This window comes from Protopterus annectens, chromosome 14.part0 (assembly GCF_019279795.1).
Source record: "Protopterus annectens isolate FY-2018-M chromosome 14.part0, PAN1.0, whole genome shotgun sequence".
In the NCBI taxonomy this organism is placed as follows: Eukaryota; Metazoa; Chordata; order Ceratodontiformes; family Protopteridae; genus Protopterus; species Protopterus annectens.
The window spans coordinates 357828061-357846853 of record NC_056748.1 but is presented as its reverse complement, the minus strand read 5'-3'; the positions used below and the strand labels follow the sequence as shown (position 1 = coordinate 357846853).

The 18793-nt window shown below is 37.0% G+C and overlaps 1 protein-coding gene across 1 annotated transcript in view; it reads left to right on the top strand.

The window, feature by feature from the left end:
* The window catches only part of GRK5 (G protein-coupled receptor kinase 5), a 1993659-nt gene that overhangs the window by 1529155 nt on the left and 445711 nt on the right, over positions 1-18793 (top strand). The window contains exon 5 of the mRNA XM_044056079.1: positions 16117-16217. Within this exon, the coding sequence (XP_043912014.1) occupies positions 16117-16217 (101 nt within the window). The remainder of the gene's footprint in view (positions 1-16116; positions 16218-18793) is intronic.

The window sequence follows — 18793 nt, the reverse complement described above, 5'->3', positions numbered from 1 at the left end:
TCAAAAAATGTTTCCCCAGTTAGACAGCAAATGTTGGAAGTATGACGAGGCAGAAGATGTAACTGATAACATATATCATGTGAGTGTAATGCATTGGTAGACTTTAAAGATTCCCTACAGACTGCTCTGTCAGAGATGTGGAGTAAGCAGGTTGGAGTGACTAGGGAAATAATTTTTTTGAGTTATGATACAAACTCAGAATTGCCTAGACATAGTAAGACCTTGCTGATTCTAATTGTGATGGCTGCCAAAAAAAAGCAATTACTAGAAAATGGAAGTCAAAGTGTAAACCAGCTTTACTAGAAGTAGTGAAGATGGTAACAGAGTTAAAACAACTGTAAATGGGATTTTTAGAAAAGGGTGGAAGCAAATTAGAAAATGGGGAACTGTGGGATCAATACAGCCAGAAGAGGAACGAGGTTTAGAAGAAGGCAGGATTTGATTGAGTTATGTAATGGCTGACTAACAATAACTGGATATGTTAAACATGATGTATAATGTTTCCAGCTACATTTATGTCGGCATGGTTTGGAATGTGTAATATTTGCAACTGAGATTGTGTTGCTATGGTTGATTGTCATTTATATAAATGTAACATAGCATATGTCATGCATGAGAATTTAATAAAGATGTTTCTTGTTTTAAAAAAAATTGTATTATCCATTTAAAATACAAGCACTGTTACTTCTGTATATAAAATGAAAAAAAAAATGACAGAAGCAAAAAACATAAATAATAATTATAATTATAACCAATAAATAAAATAGCCAATACATTATAAGCAGTTCTATCACCATTTGTGAACTCTGTCTATAAATCGTACCACATCTTTGAACTGATAGCTGTTACTAACCAGTATAAGTGATGCAGTAATCCCCAGCTACACGCACACACACACACACACACACACACACACACACACACACACACACACACACACACACACACACACACTAATGAATAAGGTATCTCAAGAAATTTCTGAATGCCCCAAATAAGAGTTTTTGTAAATTTTAGCATAACAATATGTTCAGAAACTTCAGTATATCTTGAACTGCTTTTTACTGAATGTCAGTGCTCTCTGTGAGTACTTTTGAGTGTACAACACTAAGAGGTTGGTCTTGGAGCAGAGGCTACATAGCCTTACATTTCCCAAGAGATCTATGCTAGCAGCACATTCAGCAAATAGGCCATATTCCTGTGTCCTATGCACAAAGGAGATGTGACATAATGCAGTCTAATCTGCTGTTAGAGTGAGGAATACAGTGTCATTGAAGGTATCAGGCAGCAGTAAATAATATGCACTCTGCACTTCAAAGAAACCGAGTGTAGCACATAACAAAAACCTATTACAGTAAGTGTAATGTGGTACATGACAAAAGGCCATTACAGTCTATATAAATTCAGCAGGACAATTCTGAGTATTTTTATGAAATTTGCTATAGAATCATATAGATGGTTACTTTCTGAAGGTCAGAAAGCCCAAAGTATTCCTGGTTTATCAGTCAGTAATACCATTTTCAAATTTATCATAGCACAGCTGTTATCTGGACAAATTTCTATGAAATTTAAACATGGCTCATATTTTTTTTTACCCGAGTTCTATTCTAGGGCCTTTCTCACGTGGTTTCCTCACCTGCTTGGTTACCAGATTTGCAAAATGTCTGGAACAATATTGCACATTTATTTGAGTTCCAGCTCAAGATTTTTTTCTTATTTTGCAATTTAAACTGGGCAAAACATGAAACACACATTGTGTCATAAATAACTAATCACAATTAAAACTCATTCAGATTATAAGGATGAGTTTCAATAATAATTAAAAGAAATGATGTGCTCCTAGTCATTTGGACAAGAACATCCCATATTGCAGACTACTTGAAATTATAGTGATAACAACTGCAATGTTTTAAAACTCCACTGTTTTTTGTTTTTTTAGTGAGTTAGAGATCAGGATGGTAGAATGCTTAGATGAGAATTAGCACAATCTGCATTTTCTCAGAACGGGGTCAACTATATTACCCCTTATGTTAATGTAAAACAAATTTATGCATGCATTCCAGGCAAGTTGTGTACCTTATCTTCATTGTAGCACTCAAAACATTCATTATGTTAGACTTTCAAATGCACATTTTTGGACTTGGAATGAAAGCAGCAAACTATCCGTATGTCATTCAGACTTACTATCTTGGAGATAGATGCTCGTAAAAGAATTGTATATAACAATGACAAAACTAGATAGTAAAATATTGTCAAAACCAGATAGTAGAACAGTGTAAGCCATGTTGATTGCTCAGTGGCATCATACATAATTATACTTAATATTTACTTTATTGTTCAAAATAATTATGTGTGGAAGTATCCTCTATGTTAAAGCAGTCATGGACATATTTCCATTTAGGAGTGTAATAATGAATAGTCAGACCCACTTGTGGTTTTCTGAGCTGTATGAATCTCAATAGTTAATATTGCAGCTTTTCAATGTTGAGGTAGCATCACAGTATATTTTGAATTTCATTGTGAATATCAAAGTTGGGTGATCATGTTCAGATGTCTGTAGCTAAGTGCAAGTAATTGAATACACAATATCATGGTCTGCATATTCATAAAGAAAAAAAATAACAATACACAATTGTCAATTAAACAAAAAAAGCAGGCATTTTGTGGAATGCAAGCCCATTCTGTGATCTCAAAAACTTGCTCAAGTCTGTATATATTTAATCTGAGATTGTTCAACCTTCAGAGTGATTGTTTTCCATAGCACTGTATTTAGTTACCTCAAACTTAATATTCATGAATTTGATAAACAAAAATAAATGTTATGAGTTCAATAAAACTGACACTCCATGAAAGTGCATTCTAATGGTGATGAATATTATTTTTTGTAATAAAAAATAAATAAGAGCAGATGTTACTACGTTACAGGTAGAAGATTCTTCATAGCCAGATCAGAAGTGATATACTAGTGACTGGCGATTCAATTTTTTAAAGAAACTAATTCTGTGGAGGATAATGAACACTGAGCAGTGTTATGGTTGTCAAGAGCAAAATAAACTGTGAGTAAGGCATTAGGATGCCTTAATACAAGGAAGTATCAAGGTATTTTTATTCATGTTGGATCAAATGATTTTATCTTTAGGGACTCACTGGCTGCCAGTAGGAATTTGCAACTTTCTAAGATAACATAGTTTGTACAAGTATCAGGACATTTTTTTACAGATCCCATATTGGAAGTGGAACTAGGTTAGCATGAATGAAAAATTGGGGGTAAATACCTTCATGAAAAAATGGGGTTCAGGCGCCTAGGCAGTGAGACATTTCCCTGTGGTACATTTGACTGGGGATACATGGCTGAAATGACAGTCAGCTGCAGAGAAATATGACTGTTTGCAAATTCCCTGTGGGCAAAGAGAAGCACATACTGCCATGCTCACAGCTTTAATAACCAAATGCATGGAGGCAGAAGAAGTAATGAGTGTTGTGCTCAGTGTTGAGTGCATACTTATGTAACTACAACATGTAGAAGTGTCCTACAGCATGGAAAAATCCTGCAGGCTACTGTTGTCACATTTATGCTCCAGTATGCATTTTAGGTAATGTTCCCTAGAGAATGTAAAGGGGGTAATGGTCCACACACACCATTTATAATGGTACTGCCCATTGTGCACTGCATTTGTACCGCCACTGACATGCCCTCTGCCCAGCCCACTGCTGATGCTTGCCATATTGTCTGCTATCTCATGTTACCTTGGGGACCATGGACATTGTTTTCCCCCTGTGACTTTGGTTCTTGAAGTTGTGGGCATGGCAACACATTCTTCTCTTTGTCCACAAGGAATTTGCAAACAGCCATATTTCTCTGCAGCTGACTGTCACTTCAGCCATGTGTCCCCAGTCAAATGTACCACAGGGAAATGTCTCACTGCCTAGGTGCCTGAACCCGAAAAAATGGCCCATTTTAAAAAGTGGGAATATATAGAAAATCCAAACCTAATTCTGGACATAAATGTATTTTGAAAGGATGGAGTCTACTTGTCAAGTCAAGGTAAGAGAATATCCCAGCAGATATGTTACAATATTTGACTAACACAGGGCAGGATTTTGTCAGGTCAGAATTTTAACAGTTCACAGATGGCAAAATTTGATCTGTGAAGTTTGTTAATGCAGAAAGCATTAATAATAAAGATTTTTTACTGGAAAAGTTGCTGTGTCCAGATAATATTAATGTTGTCATTGTTTATGAAACATGGTTAAAGAACAATGATTAGAAACCATTTCTGTCAGGGTATAAATGTTTTTTCCTGTAAAAATATTGTAATAAAAATAAGGTGTCAGTGTTATGAATGGGAATTAAATTTTGTTACAAGACTTGTGATTATTGTATCTTTCATGTTGACATCAATACTGTAAATTATATAATCACGAAAATAAACATATCCCTGTAACAGATTTCTTTCTTCTTTCGGCTGCTCCTATTAGGGGTCACCACAGCGGATCATCTGTTCCCATTTCTTTCTGTCCTCTGCATCTTGTTCTGTCACACCAACCACCTGCATGTCCTCTCTCACCACATCCATAAACCTTATCTTAGGCCTTCCTCTTTTCCTGTTACCTGGCAGCTTCATCCTTAGCATCTTTTTCCCAATATACTCTGCATCCCTCCTCAGCACTTGTCCAAACCAATGTAATCTTGCCTCTCTGGCGTTGTCTCCAAACCTTCCAACCTGGGCTGATCCTCTAATATACTTATTCCTAATCCTGTCCACCCTCGTCACACCCAGTGCAAATCTTAACATCTTTAACTCTGCCAATTCCAGCTCTGACTCCTGCCTTTTTGTCAGTGCCACTGTCTCCAACTCATATAACATAGCTGGTCTCGCTACCCTCTTGTAGACTTTCCCTTTCACTCTTACTGGTACTCGTCTGTCACAAATCACTCCTGACACTCTTCTCCACCCACTCCATCCTGCCTGTACTCTCTTCTTCACCTCTCTTCCACACTCACCGTTACTCTGAACTACTGATCCCAAGTATTTAAACTCATCCACCTTCACCACCTCTACTCCCTTGCATCCTCACCATTCCTCTATCCTCCCTCTCATTCACACACATATATTCTGTCTTAGTCCTGCTGACCTTCATTCCTCTTCTCTCTAGAGCATATCTCCACCTCTCTAGGGTCTCCTCCACCTGTTCCCTACTCTCACTACAGATCACAATGTCATCTGCAAATGACATAGTCCACTGGGACTCCTGTCTGATCTCGTATGTCAACCTGTCCATCACCATTGCGAATAAGAAAGGGCTCAGAGCTGATCCTTGATGTAATCCCACCCCCACCTCTACCTTAAATGCATCCGTCACTCCCACTGCAGACCTGACCGCTGTCACACTACCCTCGTACATATCCTGTACCACTCTTACATACTTCTCTGACACTCCGACTTCCTCATACAATACCACAACTCCTCTCTAGGCACCCTGTCATATGCGTTCTCCAAGTCCACAAAGACACAATGCAACTCCTCCTGACCTTCTCTGTACTTCTCCATCAACACTCTCTGAGCAAACATCGCGTCTGCAGTGCTCTTTCCTGGCATGAAACCATACTGCTGATCACTAATCATCACCTCCCTTCTTAAACTAGCTTCCACTACTCTTTCCCATAACTTCATGCTGTGACTGATCAATTTAATCCCTTTGTAGTTACTACAGCTCTGCACATCACCCTTATTCTTAAAACACTTTTTCTCCATTCCTCAGGCATCCTCTCACTTTCCAAGATTTCACTAAACAATCTAGTTAAAAACTCCACTGCCATTTCACCTAAACACCTCCATGCTTCCACAGGTATGTCATCTGGACCAACAGCCTTTCCATTCTTCATCCTCTTCAAATGTATCTTTACTTCCTCCTTGCTAATCCACTGCACTTCATGATTCACTATCCCCACATCATCCAACCTTGTCTCCCTCTCATTCTCTTCATTCATCAGCCCTCAAAGTACTTTTTCCATCTGTTCAGCACACTCTCCTCACTTGTGAGTACATTTCCCTCATTATCCTTTATCACCCTTACCTGCTGCACATCTTTCCTAGTTCGGTCCCTCTGTCTAGCCAATCAGTACATGCCCTTTTCTCCCTCCTTAGTGTCCAATCTTTCATACAACTCTTCATACGCCTTATCCTTAGCATTTGCCACCTCTCTCTTTGCCACGCACCTCATTTCCTTATACTTTTGTCTACTTTCTTCATCTCTCTGACAATCCCACTTCTTCTTCACCAACCTCTTTCTCTGTATACTCTCCTGTACTTCTTCATTCCACCACCAGGTCTCCTTGTCATCCTTCCTCTTTCCAGATGTCACACCAAGCACCTTTCTAGCCATCTCCCTTACTAGCTCTGCTGTAGTTACCCAGCTATTCAGCAACTCTTCACTTCCATCCAGTGTCTGTCTTAACTCTTCCCTGAACTCCACCTCACAATTACTTTTTTTCAATTTCCACCATTTGATTCTTGGTGCTACCCTCACATGCCTCCTCCTCTTCTTTATCACCAATGTAATCCTAAAAACCACCATCCTATGCTGCCTAACTACACTTTCCCCTGCCACCACTTTATAGTCTCCAATCTCCTTCAGACTGGCCCTTCTACATAAGATATAATCCACCTGTGTGCATCTTCCTCCACTCTTGTATATCACCCTATGCTCCTCCCTCTTGTTAAAACACGTATTCACCACAGCCATGTCCATCCTTTTCGCAAAATCCACTACCATCTGACCTTCTGCATTCCTTTGCTTAACACCATACCTACCCATCACTTCCTCATCCCCTCTGTTTCCTTCACTAACATGCCCATTGAAATCTGCTCCAATCACCAGTTTCTCACCCTTAGGTACAGTCATCACCACTTCATCCAACTCACTCCAAAATTTTTCTTTCTCATCCATCGCACACCCATCTTGTGGAGCATATGCACTAACAGCATTCATCATTATACCATTAATTTCCAGCTTCATAAACATCACTCTATCTGACACTCTTTTCACCTCCAAAACACTGTTAGCATACTGTTCCTTCAGGATAACCCCTACGCCATTTCTCCTCCCATCCACACCATGATAAAACAATTTGAACCCGCCGCCGATACACATAGCCTTGCTCCGCTTCAATCTGGTCTCTTGCACACGCAGTATACCAACCTTCCTTCTGTCCATCATATCAGCTAGCTCTCTCCCTATACCAGTCATACTGCCAGCATTCAAAGTTCCGACCCTCACTGTCACAGTCCTAGCCTTTACCTGCCTTCGGGCATGCCTACCCCCTCTTCTCCTCCTTTGGCCAACAGAAGCCCAATTTCCGCCAGCACCCTGTTGGCGAACAGTACTGGTGGTGGTCGTTGTTAACCCGGGTCTCAACTGATGATTTGTCAAAAATTTTATGCCAGATGCCCTTCCTGACGCAACCCTCCCCATTTATCCGGGCTTGGGACCGGCACAAAGAAATGCACTGGCTTGTGCATCCCCATTGGCTGGGTTATCCCTGTAACAGATTACAAGGGTTGAACTATACACAGTGCCAAAGACTAGTGCAGATGACTAGAGGATTTTATACATTTCTTGTATGAAACACAGGAAGGAAAACTGATAATAGGTGGGGACTTTAATTTATCAGAAACAGACTGGAATAATGTTGATTCTATAACATTAGTAAGGAAATTATTTACAGCATATATGAGGGGACAACAATTATTGTAGATTGTAAGCAGTCCTACCTGAGAACAGGACATACTGTTTGCATTCCTAAGGAGATTATTGTTACTTCACATCAAGCTTTACCATGTTTGTGCAGTGATCATGAGGTTATAAAGGTTAAATGACTGCTAGATAATTCTACCAAACTGAAATCTAAACCAATGCAGAGAAGACCAGTAACAAACTATATGGAACCAAAACAGTCAATATGTAGAACAAATTGGTGTGATGCGTTCACTTGAAAGATGGCAGAAATAATGTTGTAAGTTCTGAAAGTGAAATTGTTTGAATGCAAAAAAATAAAAGAAAATGTTTAATATCTGATCTAGGCATACAAGATAAAAATGATAAACATCTGTCAGAACCAGATATTTAATTAACATGAGAGATAATAATATATAAGAAATGGAAATGAGGTTGACTTAGAACTTTGAAAACTGAAATAAATAAATGAACTTGACAGACAAATTAAATGTAGTGTGAGACAAAATCTGGAAAATTTTGAAAAAAATTATATAAGATATTAAGCATATTTAAAAACCTATATATATATATATATATATATATATAAAAGATGTGATAGGAGTGAAGACGTGCATGTAGATAAATTGTGCAGATTCTAAAATTCATTCTCGAACACATTGTTGATATATTTTCAAAATCTTATGCAAAGCAGTTTGGCTGCACAAAGGGGTGAAATAATTTGTGCTAGTAACATTCAGATAATTTCAAACAGTAAAATAAGATTATGTTGAAAAAGTACTAAGCAAACTGGACCCAAGCAAAACACACAGAGGAGATGAAATTAGTAATACTGACATGAGAAAACAACTTGCAGTAGCATTACATTTGTTATTCACTTGGTTATTTAAGTTTGAAGATAGTCTTCAAGATTGGAGACATGCAACTTTTAAACCTATCCTTAAGGAAAAGAGAACATTGCAAACCCAAATTCATTTAGACCCATTAGTCAACTTTCTTGTTGTGGAAAATAATGGAGAAGGTTATGTTCGGTAAACTATTATCAGAACTAGAATGCTTGAGACTATAAACCATATATCATCATGCATTTGTTAAAAACTGATCTTTAATTACCCATAACATGATGTCCCATGATGTTATAGTTACATCTTTAAATAAAAAATAAAAAAAAACTGTGCTGTGACATTTCAAAGACCAGTCCTCAGCCTTTGATATATTGATACACCAAACACAAGACAATGATATGATGATAAATACATCAAAAACTTAGCACATCTGGGGGACATAGATTAAAGAGTGAATATGTAATATAGCACACAGAGATCAAAACTTTTGTTTAATTTAAAGACTTAGTATAATGGTAGATCCAGCTTTGAGGTTTTTTTTTTCTGATTAAATCAACCACTCAATGATAGTTATAAAACTATAGGCTGTATAAAAAGATTTATGAAGACTGTTTAATTAGATCTGAGGTAGAGTATGGAATAATAATATGGAAATCTTATAAGAAAACTTCTTCTTCTTCTTTCGGCTTTTCCCGGTTAGGGGTCGACACAGTGGATCACTGTCCGCTCATGATTGGCAGTGGAGTTTTACTGTGTCGAGTTGCCAGCCTGGCGCCCAACCTTCCACAGAAGGCACACACATGCACGCACTCATGCCTATTGCCAATTTAGTGTGCCCAATCCACCTACAGCATGTCTTTGGGATGTGGAAGGAAACCGGAGCACCCGGAGGAAACCCACACAACCACAGGGAGGACATGCAGACTTCGCACAGAAGGCACTCCAGCTGAGGATCGAACCGGAGAACTTCTTGCTGTGAGGTGGCACGAAACCTTATAAGAAAACTAAGATGAGTAAATTGGAATGAGTACTTCAGAAATATACTAATGGAATTTGTGGATGCGAATGTTTAAGTTATCACAAAATGTTAAAATATCTGAACATGTATAGTTTCTCTTATAGATATTTAAGAGTAAAGCGTATTCAGCTATATAGGGCATTTAAAGACAACCTCTGGGAATGATTGGGGTTATCAAAGAGTAGTAGAGAATACTTAGGAATGAGAAATGTATTAATTGGTTCTCTGAGAGAGAAGCAGACACATAGAATAGGCTACCAAATTATATTAAAGCAAGCACATATTTAGATATTTTTGAAAACAACTTGGACACTTATTATGAGGATGACTGTTCTAATATATTGACAGGCTAGAAGGGCATTATTGACAATAAATACCTCTCAACTGTACAGATTTTCCCAGAATGATCTGATGTTGCTTCTTGTTTTTGGTCTGTTTCTCATAAAATTGTGGTTTTCTTGCAAATCACTGGCAAGTCATTGAAGAGTGAAGTCAGGAAATAATTGCAGACATTTGAGAGCCATACTTTCTACTTTTCATAAAATTCATGCCAATGCAAAACATGTTATTATATTAACTTTCTAAGTTTGTAAAAGCAATAACTAAAAATGTCCTTATTTTTGAGCCTTTGTCCCCCTAGTGTTTATGGCTTTGTCCAGATTTCTTGCTCCAAGAGTTGAGCGGTATACCCATGCCTAAAATATCTGTATGTATGAATGTTGCCAGGTTCTCAGTCTGAATCTGGATCTGCACATACATATAAAAATATACTATATACATGATATGCACGTATGCATGATAGGCACATATGCACACAGACATGGACACACACACACACTTATAAATGCTTTCATGATTTATTTCTGATCTGTTTTCATGAATTTACTGTATTTTAAAATATTGGTTGTGCTTTGTGGTTTCTTTCTTCAATCTTCTTCACTTCGGACTCTAGTTCATGCCAGCTCTTTAAATGGGAGAAATTGCAACACTGACATTATTAAAATAAATGTTTCCAAATAAAGACAAATTAATTAAGTTAATGGATCATACTGTTTAAACATATCCTTAATCAAACTGACATTGTTATTGAGTAAGATGTATACATAGCTAATGTGTACATTAAAGGGAACAGTCAAAGATGATATACTACTGCTGTGTAATTTAGTTTAAAAATAAGCTGTTTTAAGCATTAGACTGTATTTAATGAAAAATCACATAATATACTATTGAATAAACAAGATAAGTTAGCAAACTATTCTGAAGTGAAAATGTCCAAAGTATCATAAGTAAAAATTATACCAGCTTTAACACTGTGCTTTAGCAATTATCAGATGATACAAAAATGGAATAGTAGCAAAGCCAACAAAAAAATGATTTTCTTTTGACTTTACACAATACACTATTTTGACACTTAAGCATTGTGCAATTGGAATGCATTTGTGTGTGACTTCCCAGATGTCAGTCTCAAGATGTGTGCCATATGCTGCCTGCATTGTGGGAAGTTGTCATCCATCTAAACCTTTTTTCCCATTTTTACACTTGGGGTCTGGGTGTCACTTCAGCAGTGGCAATCATCTAGAGTCAATGTTCACACCACTGGGTTGCTAGCCCTGCACTGTGTCCTTTCTTACCACATGTTTGCAAACACACACACACACACACACACACACACACACACACACACACACACACACACCGATGGGCAACCTAGAGTGCCCAGTTCACCTACTGTATGTCTTTGGAATGTGGGAGGAAACCAGAGCAGCCAGAGAAAACCTGCATAAAGACAAGGAGGACACACAGACACCATAGCTACAGTGGATATAAAAAGTTTGCACACCCTTGTTAAAATGCCAGCTTTTTGTGATATATAAAATGAGACTACAATAAATCATTTCAAAACTTTCCCCACCTTTAATGTGACCTATAACCTGCAGGTAGGTTTGGTTTGTGTAACTGTAGAAGATGTTAATTTTCAGATCTAAGAGACCTTTGAGTAAGTAGTTGCTGAATAATGATGACGGTGGGACATTCTGAATGTCTGTATACTATTTATTCTGCAGTTGTTAAATGCATGTAGGAAAGATAGTGTGGTAGTTCGAGCCATGCTATACAATGGTAGGTGGAATAAGAGGCATTGGTAGTGAATCTAGAGATTTTGTTGTAACAAATTTCATGTTTTGATTTTAGGGTAGATAGTAAGTTGGCAAGTAATGGAGCACCATAGGTTAGAGAAGTTAGTACTTGTGTGATAGTAAGGGTTTTTTTTACCAGAAGGTCTAAAAAAGTGTTTGTGTCTATACAGAATGCCATGTTTTTGGTGAGTTTTGTTAATGTTGTGCTGAACATGTAGGTCAAATTTTAGGTGTTCATGTATTATTACCCTTAGTGGGAGAGCAGTTTGATTGGTCTTTTGCTCTGGGAGAGTATAGTAAATTGGTCTTTGTTTAAGAGGGTTTTTATCTTAGGGTCAAAAACAATTATCATGGTTTTGTTTGGGTTGACTAACAGGTGATTTTTAATAAGCCCGTTTTCTATGGAGGAAAAGGCGAGTTGAGTAATATTTTGGAGTTTGGGAATGCAGTCCACCGAGCAAATTATAGTTGAATCATCTGTGTATTGAATAAGAGAGCCATGAGTGAGTGATGAGTGTAAATTATTGATAAAGATGTTAAGTAGGAGGGGCCCTAATGTAGACCCTGGGGAACACCAGTAGAGTTGAGGAGATAAGAGGAGAGGGAGGAATTCCATCTAACTGCTTGTTGTCTGTTTGATAGATAGCTTGTGAATCAGTTAAGTGAAGAGGAGAGTCCAGTTTGAGAGAGCTAGTTTAGAAGAAGTGGATGAGAAACTGTATTGAAAGCTTTTGAAAAGTCTAAAACTAGGCAAGAGACAGATTTGCCAGAGTCTCTGGCTTTGTTGACTATATCCATGAAAGAGATTAAGGTGGTCATTGCACTGTGACGCAGTCTAAACCCTTGTTGTGTAGGTGATAGAATTTGATTGCTGGTGAGAAAGGAAGTTGAATTTGTATAAATTTTTCAAGAATCTTGGCGATATGGAAAAGACTAGCAATAGTATCGTAATTAGAGAGATCTGTGGGGTCACCACCTTTGTGGAGGGGTAGAACAAATGTAATTTCCCAGGTTTTTAGGATGTAAGGTCAAGGATGGATCTATTTATAAGTATGCTAATGGGGTAAGCAAATGTATCAGCAGCAAGTCTGAGGTATTCAGGGGGCAGATCATCTTGCTGCATTGCAGCCAGGTTTCAGTTTGGGGAGTATTCATTTTATGGAAGCATTGGAAATTAGTTTTAAGGTAAAAGAGGATGTTAGATTGGTGGAAATATCAGTAGAATTTAAAGAGGATGGGGAATGAGAGCTTTGGGAGAGATGGGATGGATATGATGGGGCTGTATTAGTACAGACTGAGTCTGAGTGGTGTAGGTGAAAGTTGGTTATAGTGTTGATAAAATGGGTGTTAAAGAGACTGGCTATAGCTGGGTGACTTTTATTAGGAAATGGAGTTGGACTGTTTTTTTGTGCCAGGGTTTAGAAGTGAGGTAATGGCTGTCTAGAATTTTTGGGGGTTATACATATTATTGGATTAAAATTTAAGGTGGTATTCTTTTTTTTGTTTTTGGTTAATTGTTTTTTAAAAAGATTGTGGAGTTTCCTGTAATTCTGTAGCTTGGCTGGATTTTTATTTTTTAACCATTGTTTCCAGATCTTATCTCTGTTTTGCATTAATTGTTTTGTTGATTTAGCTAACTATGGGGTGTAGTTAGATTTTATCCTTTTCATACGGGGGGTGAGCGGCAAGATTATTTAGGGTTTCTAGAAGTAAACCATTAAAGCATTAGAGTAGTTGACTGCTTCATCTAGGGGAATGTTTTTTAGGATATTCCAGTTCATATGTTTCAGTAAGTTGATGAATGTTTGAGCTTCAAAGTTAGCTAGATTCTGTGTTTGTTTATGGTGATGTTCTTTTTGAAGGGAGGGAGATTGTTTACAGTGATGTCCATTTTGAAGGGAGGGAGATGTTTTGAGCATGAAAGCTGGGAAATGATCACTTACAGTATTTGGTAGAGTGCCTGCTTAGGAGATTTTGTTTGGGTCACTAACCAGTATGAAATCTAGGCTGGAACCTTGCATGTTACCTTCATAGAATCTGGTAGGAGATGTAATTAATTGAGTTAGGTTGAATAAGTTAATATTAGAGGATGGAAGCATAAAGCAGAAGTTTGACCAACTAATATTTAAATTGGGTGTATATTACGTTACTAAACTTTTAAAAGTTCGAACGTCATATGGTCAAAGCCATATGATCGGACTTTTAAAAGTTCAAAAAGCCAAAAAACAAAAAAACCCCAGAAAAAACCTACCTGACCATTTTAAGCAAAGGGGTAAGCCCCCATGCACCCCCCCCACTCTTTAAGTATACCAACTCTGAGATTGCACTACAGTGCAGGAAAGAGAAATCTGCCCACTGTACGGAGCTCTCCATTGAAACGTTTGAACTTTAAAAAATTCGATCATATGGTGTCGACCATATGACTTTTGAACTTTTAAAAGTTTGATAACGTAATATACACCCTTTAAATCACCCATTATGATAGTTTCATTCTTAATTGTGCTAGGGATCCAGGCCATGATGTCTTCCAGACATCTGCCATTCAGCCTCTTTACAGGGCATTTCTGGTGCCCTTTCTCTTTATTTTTCTCAAGTGTTCATATATCCTGTCCTTAAGTGTCCTTTTTGTCTTGCCATTGTAGAAACAAGGGCATTTTCCCCGTGGAAACAGATTCAAACCAACGAAGGTCATGCTTTTAATTTTTTATCATTTATTCTATGCAATTAGATTGTAGAGGGGTGGCCATGGAAGGTTCACCTTGAATGTAAAGAGTCTGAATGGAAGATTAACACCAATGCCACTGGCCCCAATGGACTCAGTGATTCTGTCTCCATCTCTTGTTTCTTAAAGTGAAGGGCATTAACGTACTAGTATTTGTTACAATATTTTATGACTGAGTGGTTTGGGCCATAATCAGTTATTCTGTATTATTTATTAATTAGTTTCTATTTATTTAGTGTTTTAACATTTTTAATATGTGGAGTAGGAGTTTTTTACTTGCAGGGTGCTTTGAGTGGGACGTCTTTTAACACTGCACTGTAACTTTAAATTTGCTACAGCTTGAGTGATGCAATGTATTTTTGCGGGCTTTTGTATTTTTAAACTGCACTGTGTTGATTTTATGTTATTCTGATGAAGTTCCATTATCTTATGGAATCAAAGCACTTAGTTTATGCTATTTAAATAAAATATGTGGTTTGTAGTACGCTTGTGACTCTTTATATCGTTTTGTACAGTTATTGAGTTGGTTCAGCAGCCTTAGCATTGCCTGTTTGGTTATGCAGATTTTTTTCTTGGTTCTTGGTTTTGTTTTCTATTAGTTTGTACATGCAGACACTTCTCTGTCAGAGATGTTGCCTGTGTTTGTCTTCAGTCTTAAATACTGAGCATATTGCAATCATTCTTAGCAGGGTTTGAAAGCTATGGGGGGATTTAGTTCTTATTAGCCAGGGCTGATAATAAGGGTGAAAATTAAAGGATAAGATGCTTAGGCCAGGAGGAGGTAAATCCAAACCGCAACATCCACCCTGCAAGAGATTGTTATTATTCTCTAATATGTTTTTATTTTTTCATAAGAATTTGAGCACTGATTATGGGCAAATCTGTGCTTTATAACTGTACATTTTGAACATTCAGTGACATTTGTAACATTGCATTTTAAATGACTTATTTAAACTTATTACTATATTGTTCACTTAGAGGTACTCATGGATCAGATGAATGTCAGCCTTTCAGTGTGTGTGTGTGTGGTAAAAGACTGAGGAATGTTTTAATAATGATAGTACTGTGATATGTATTGTGCAGCCCTAACCATTGCCTTTTTAAAAATTCAAACCAAGTATTACTACTGATGAGATCATTAGAAGGATGATGCCTATGTCAGTGTACGTCAATTTTGGCCCTTATTAAAATCATGTTAAGAAAAGCATAGCCAGTGTGAAGCAGTGTTCGTGTTTTAAGATGAAATATTCATTAATGTTAAGATTTGAACACGCCCTACAAAGGTTATCACTGTGAAATGTTTGGAAAAGTAAATTCAGCCAGGCCTTCTTCTTTTACCTTTCACTGAAACTATTTGTTTTTAGCCCCAGTCATGATAAACTTATTATAAAATATGAGTCATTCACTGAGTTGCTGATGTCCCAGTAACTTGCAGCCATGTTTGAGCTGAAGTGTTTTATACACTTGGCACGTGAGACAAAACCAGGAAATGGAGCATGTTTGGAGAAAAACACACACACACACACACACACACACACACACACACACACACACACACACACACACACACAATGATAAATATGTACAACTAGTTTGTGTACTTCTTCAAATATATTTAGCAAATGAAAGTAATTAATTAATCATATTATTTGTTTTCAGTCTGCAGGTTTTGTTCCAGAAGTCAATCAGGACCTTGTCCAGCAAACAAAAGAAAAGTTAGAACTGAGCCCAAACAAAGACATTTTTGCAGACTGCGTTAAGTAAGTATTATTTTACTAAAAACGGATATTCCACTTATTGGCAAACTTGTAATAAGAAATGTAGAAATCATACAGTGTACTAAAAACTGATACGTTCATGAAATATTTTGGTTACATAGTTTATATATGAGTGTTTCCTGAATATGGATAATGTTAGAATATTTGGTAAGTTATGACAAATACAGTACGTTGTCCTGAGCAAAATCACATGTAGTAAGTTGTTAGCTGGCATAACCACAGTAGTATTAATAAAATATTCATCATTAAGATATACTGGAACAGAGGTTGTATGATGAAAAGCTTAGGATGAAATCTGCTATTGCAAAGTACAACGTAATGTACAAATTACAGTGGAACCTTGACATACAAGGAGTCGAATGCAGTAGAAAAGGAAGACTAACATAAGTATCAAGGGTGGAAGATGACCATAATAAATGTCATAAAATCCATGCAGGTGTATTCCTGTAATATGAATACGTCTAATCATTTGCATATATGCAAAATAGAGATGATTATGTCTTCAATCATAACAAGCTTATTATGTATTCGAGACATGGAAGCCAAGAAGTTCTCCTTGAGAGCAGAGCAAAGTGAAGCACAACAAGGTGAATCTTCTCCTCCTTGTTGAGAACATATAAATAGTTATGACTAGAGAGTTATGATCATAGCTTTATATCCCCATGTAATACCAGTCGTAGAAAAAAAGTGCAGGAGCGCAAAATGTTACACAGTCAGTAAAACACTTGGTGCAGCCACACAGACAATGGCCAGAACCTGTGTCCATCTGATACTTAATGGTTGTTATGTACTTTGCTCTGCCACAATGTTGCATGTGTGACAGTGATGTTTCTAGTAGCTTTTAAAGCTGTTTTAGCTTTTTGATGCTGTTCTTAGGTGACTGGCACTGGCTATATTGATTCTCTAGTGCAAACTAGACCATAACAGTGCTAAGAGATGCTTAGCAAAACTTTATAAAGCACATTTCTTAAATCAGAAATGCACTTAACAAAGTTGTGTTTTTGACTTCAGAGCATAATCATGGTGCTTCATTCATCACATACATTTTATGTAAGCATTGACTAGGCTTATGAAGGCCATAATTGGAAGAAGGTAATACTAGATGGGGTGTATCATTCTGGACAAATGTAAGAGTTAAATACTTCACATTTCAGTAGGATTCATTCAAACAGGAATTAGAAAGCCGAATCACAGTTTAGCAAAGGTGGTCTGAGTGGTGTTTTTTTTTTGGAGTGTAATAAATGTCAGAAGCTGCTCATTTTAAAGTGATTTGACCCTTGCAAAACCAAAGATCCTTGAGAAGAAAACAGTTTGAGATGCATTCATTAATGAAGTTAAAAAAAGAAACTTGAGCACCTGTATTTTTGCTTGCAGTATTGGTTGTTTGTTTTTTATTTTTTTGACAATTCATAGTAATGGAACAAAGCTGTGACCAGCCTTTTGTGATACAGGAAATCTCTTTGCTGTTGAAGAGTCTGTACATTATTTAAGTCACATGGACAGATGTTATACGCACATACAGAAATTGTAATTTGACAGTCATGACTGCATGTTAATGTTAAATTATTGTGATAATAATCCTTCCTGAAGTGTTCTTTTGCTTTGTATTATAAAAAGCAGTCTGGAGCATTAAAGGATGGGTTGTCTATAGAATCGCCTGAGGCAATGTTAAAGTTAAGTCTCTGGAACTGGTACAAACAGCAGGTAGCCTGCTAGAGGGGATATAGAAGCACTAAGTCAGTCATACGCACCTGACAGAGAAAAACAGATGAAGTTCAGTTGTGATTTAAGGAGCCAGTTAACACAAACTGTGAGAAGAACCACTGAAAGGTGAAGAATCCATCAAGGAGCTCATTGTAATGATGTAATGTTAAACTTTTATAAATATGGAAAAATGAGAGAAGTGACATAGAAAACCATAATGTAATCTATGAATGAAATAAATGACTCTCAAACGAAAAGAGTTCATAAAAGCTTTTTATCTTAGGAGACTGAATGACATTTAATTTGTTTGTGTCTTTTGTCTTTTCCCGGTTAGGAGTCGCCACAGTGGAACTCCGGTCCGCTAATGATTGGCAGTAGAGTTTTACGTACTGGCTTGCTGGGCCTAACATACAACCTTCAATGAAGGAACGTCCGTTCACGCATATTGCCACACAGAAGATGCTCTAACTGAGAGTCGAACGGGCAATGTCTAACTGTGAGGTGACAACACTACCGCAGCACCACCACCGCAGTTTACTGAATGACATTTAATAATGAACTAAAATAAGACAGAAATTCTGCCTATAAAAGGTGATGTGAGCAAGATTTTAGTTGTATCATTTGCAACAATCCTGCAAATCTGTTCAATCTGTTCTCTGTGTAGTACTCCTGTATGCATGCACAATCCACACACACTTAAATATAAATATGAATTATGCATACGTATAATTTATATATATATATATATATATATATATATATATATATATATATATATGGTTCAATGTGAAAATTTTAGAAGAAACTTTTTTTCTTATTTGCCACTGAAAGTAACTGCAATATTTCCCAAATGT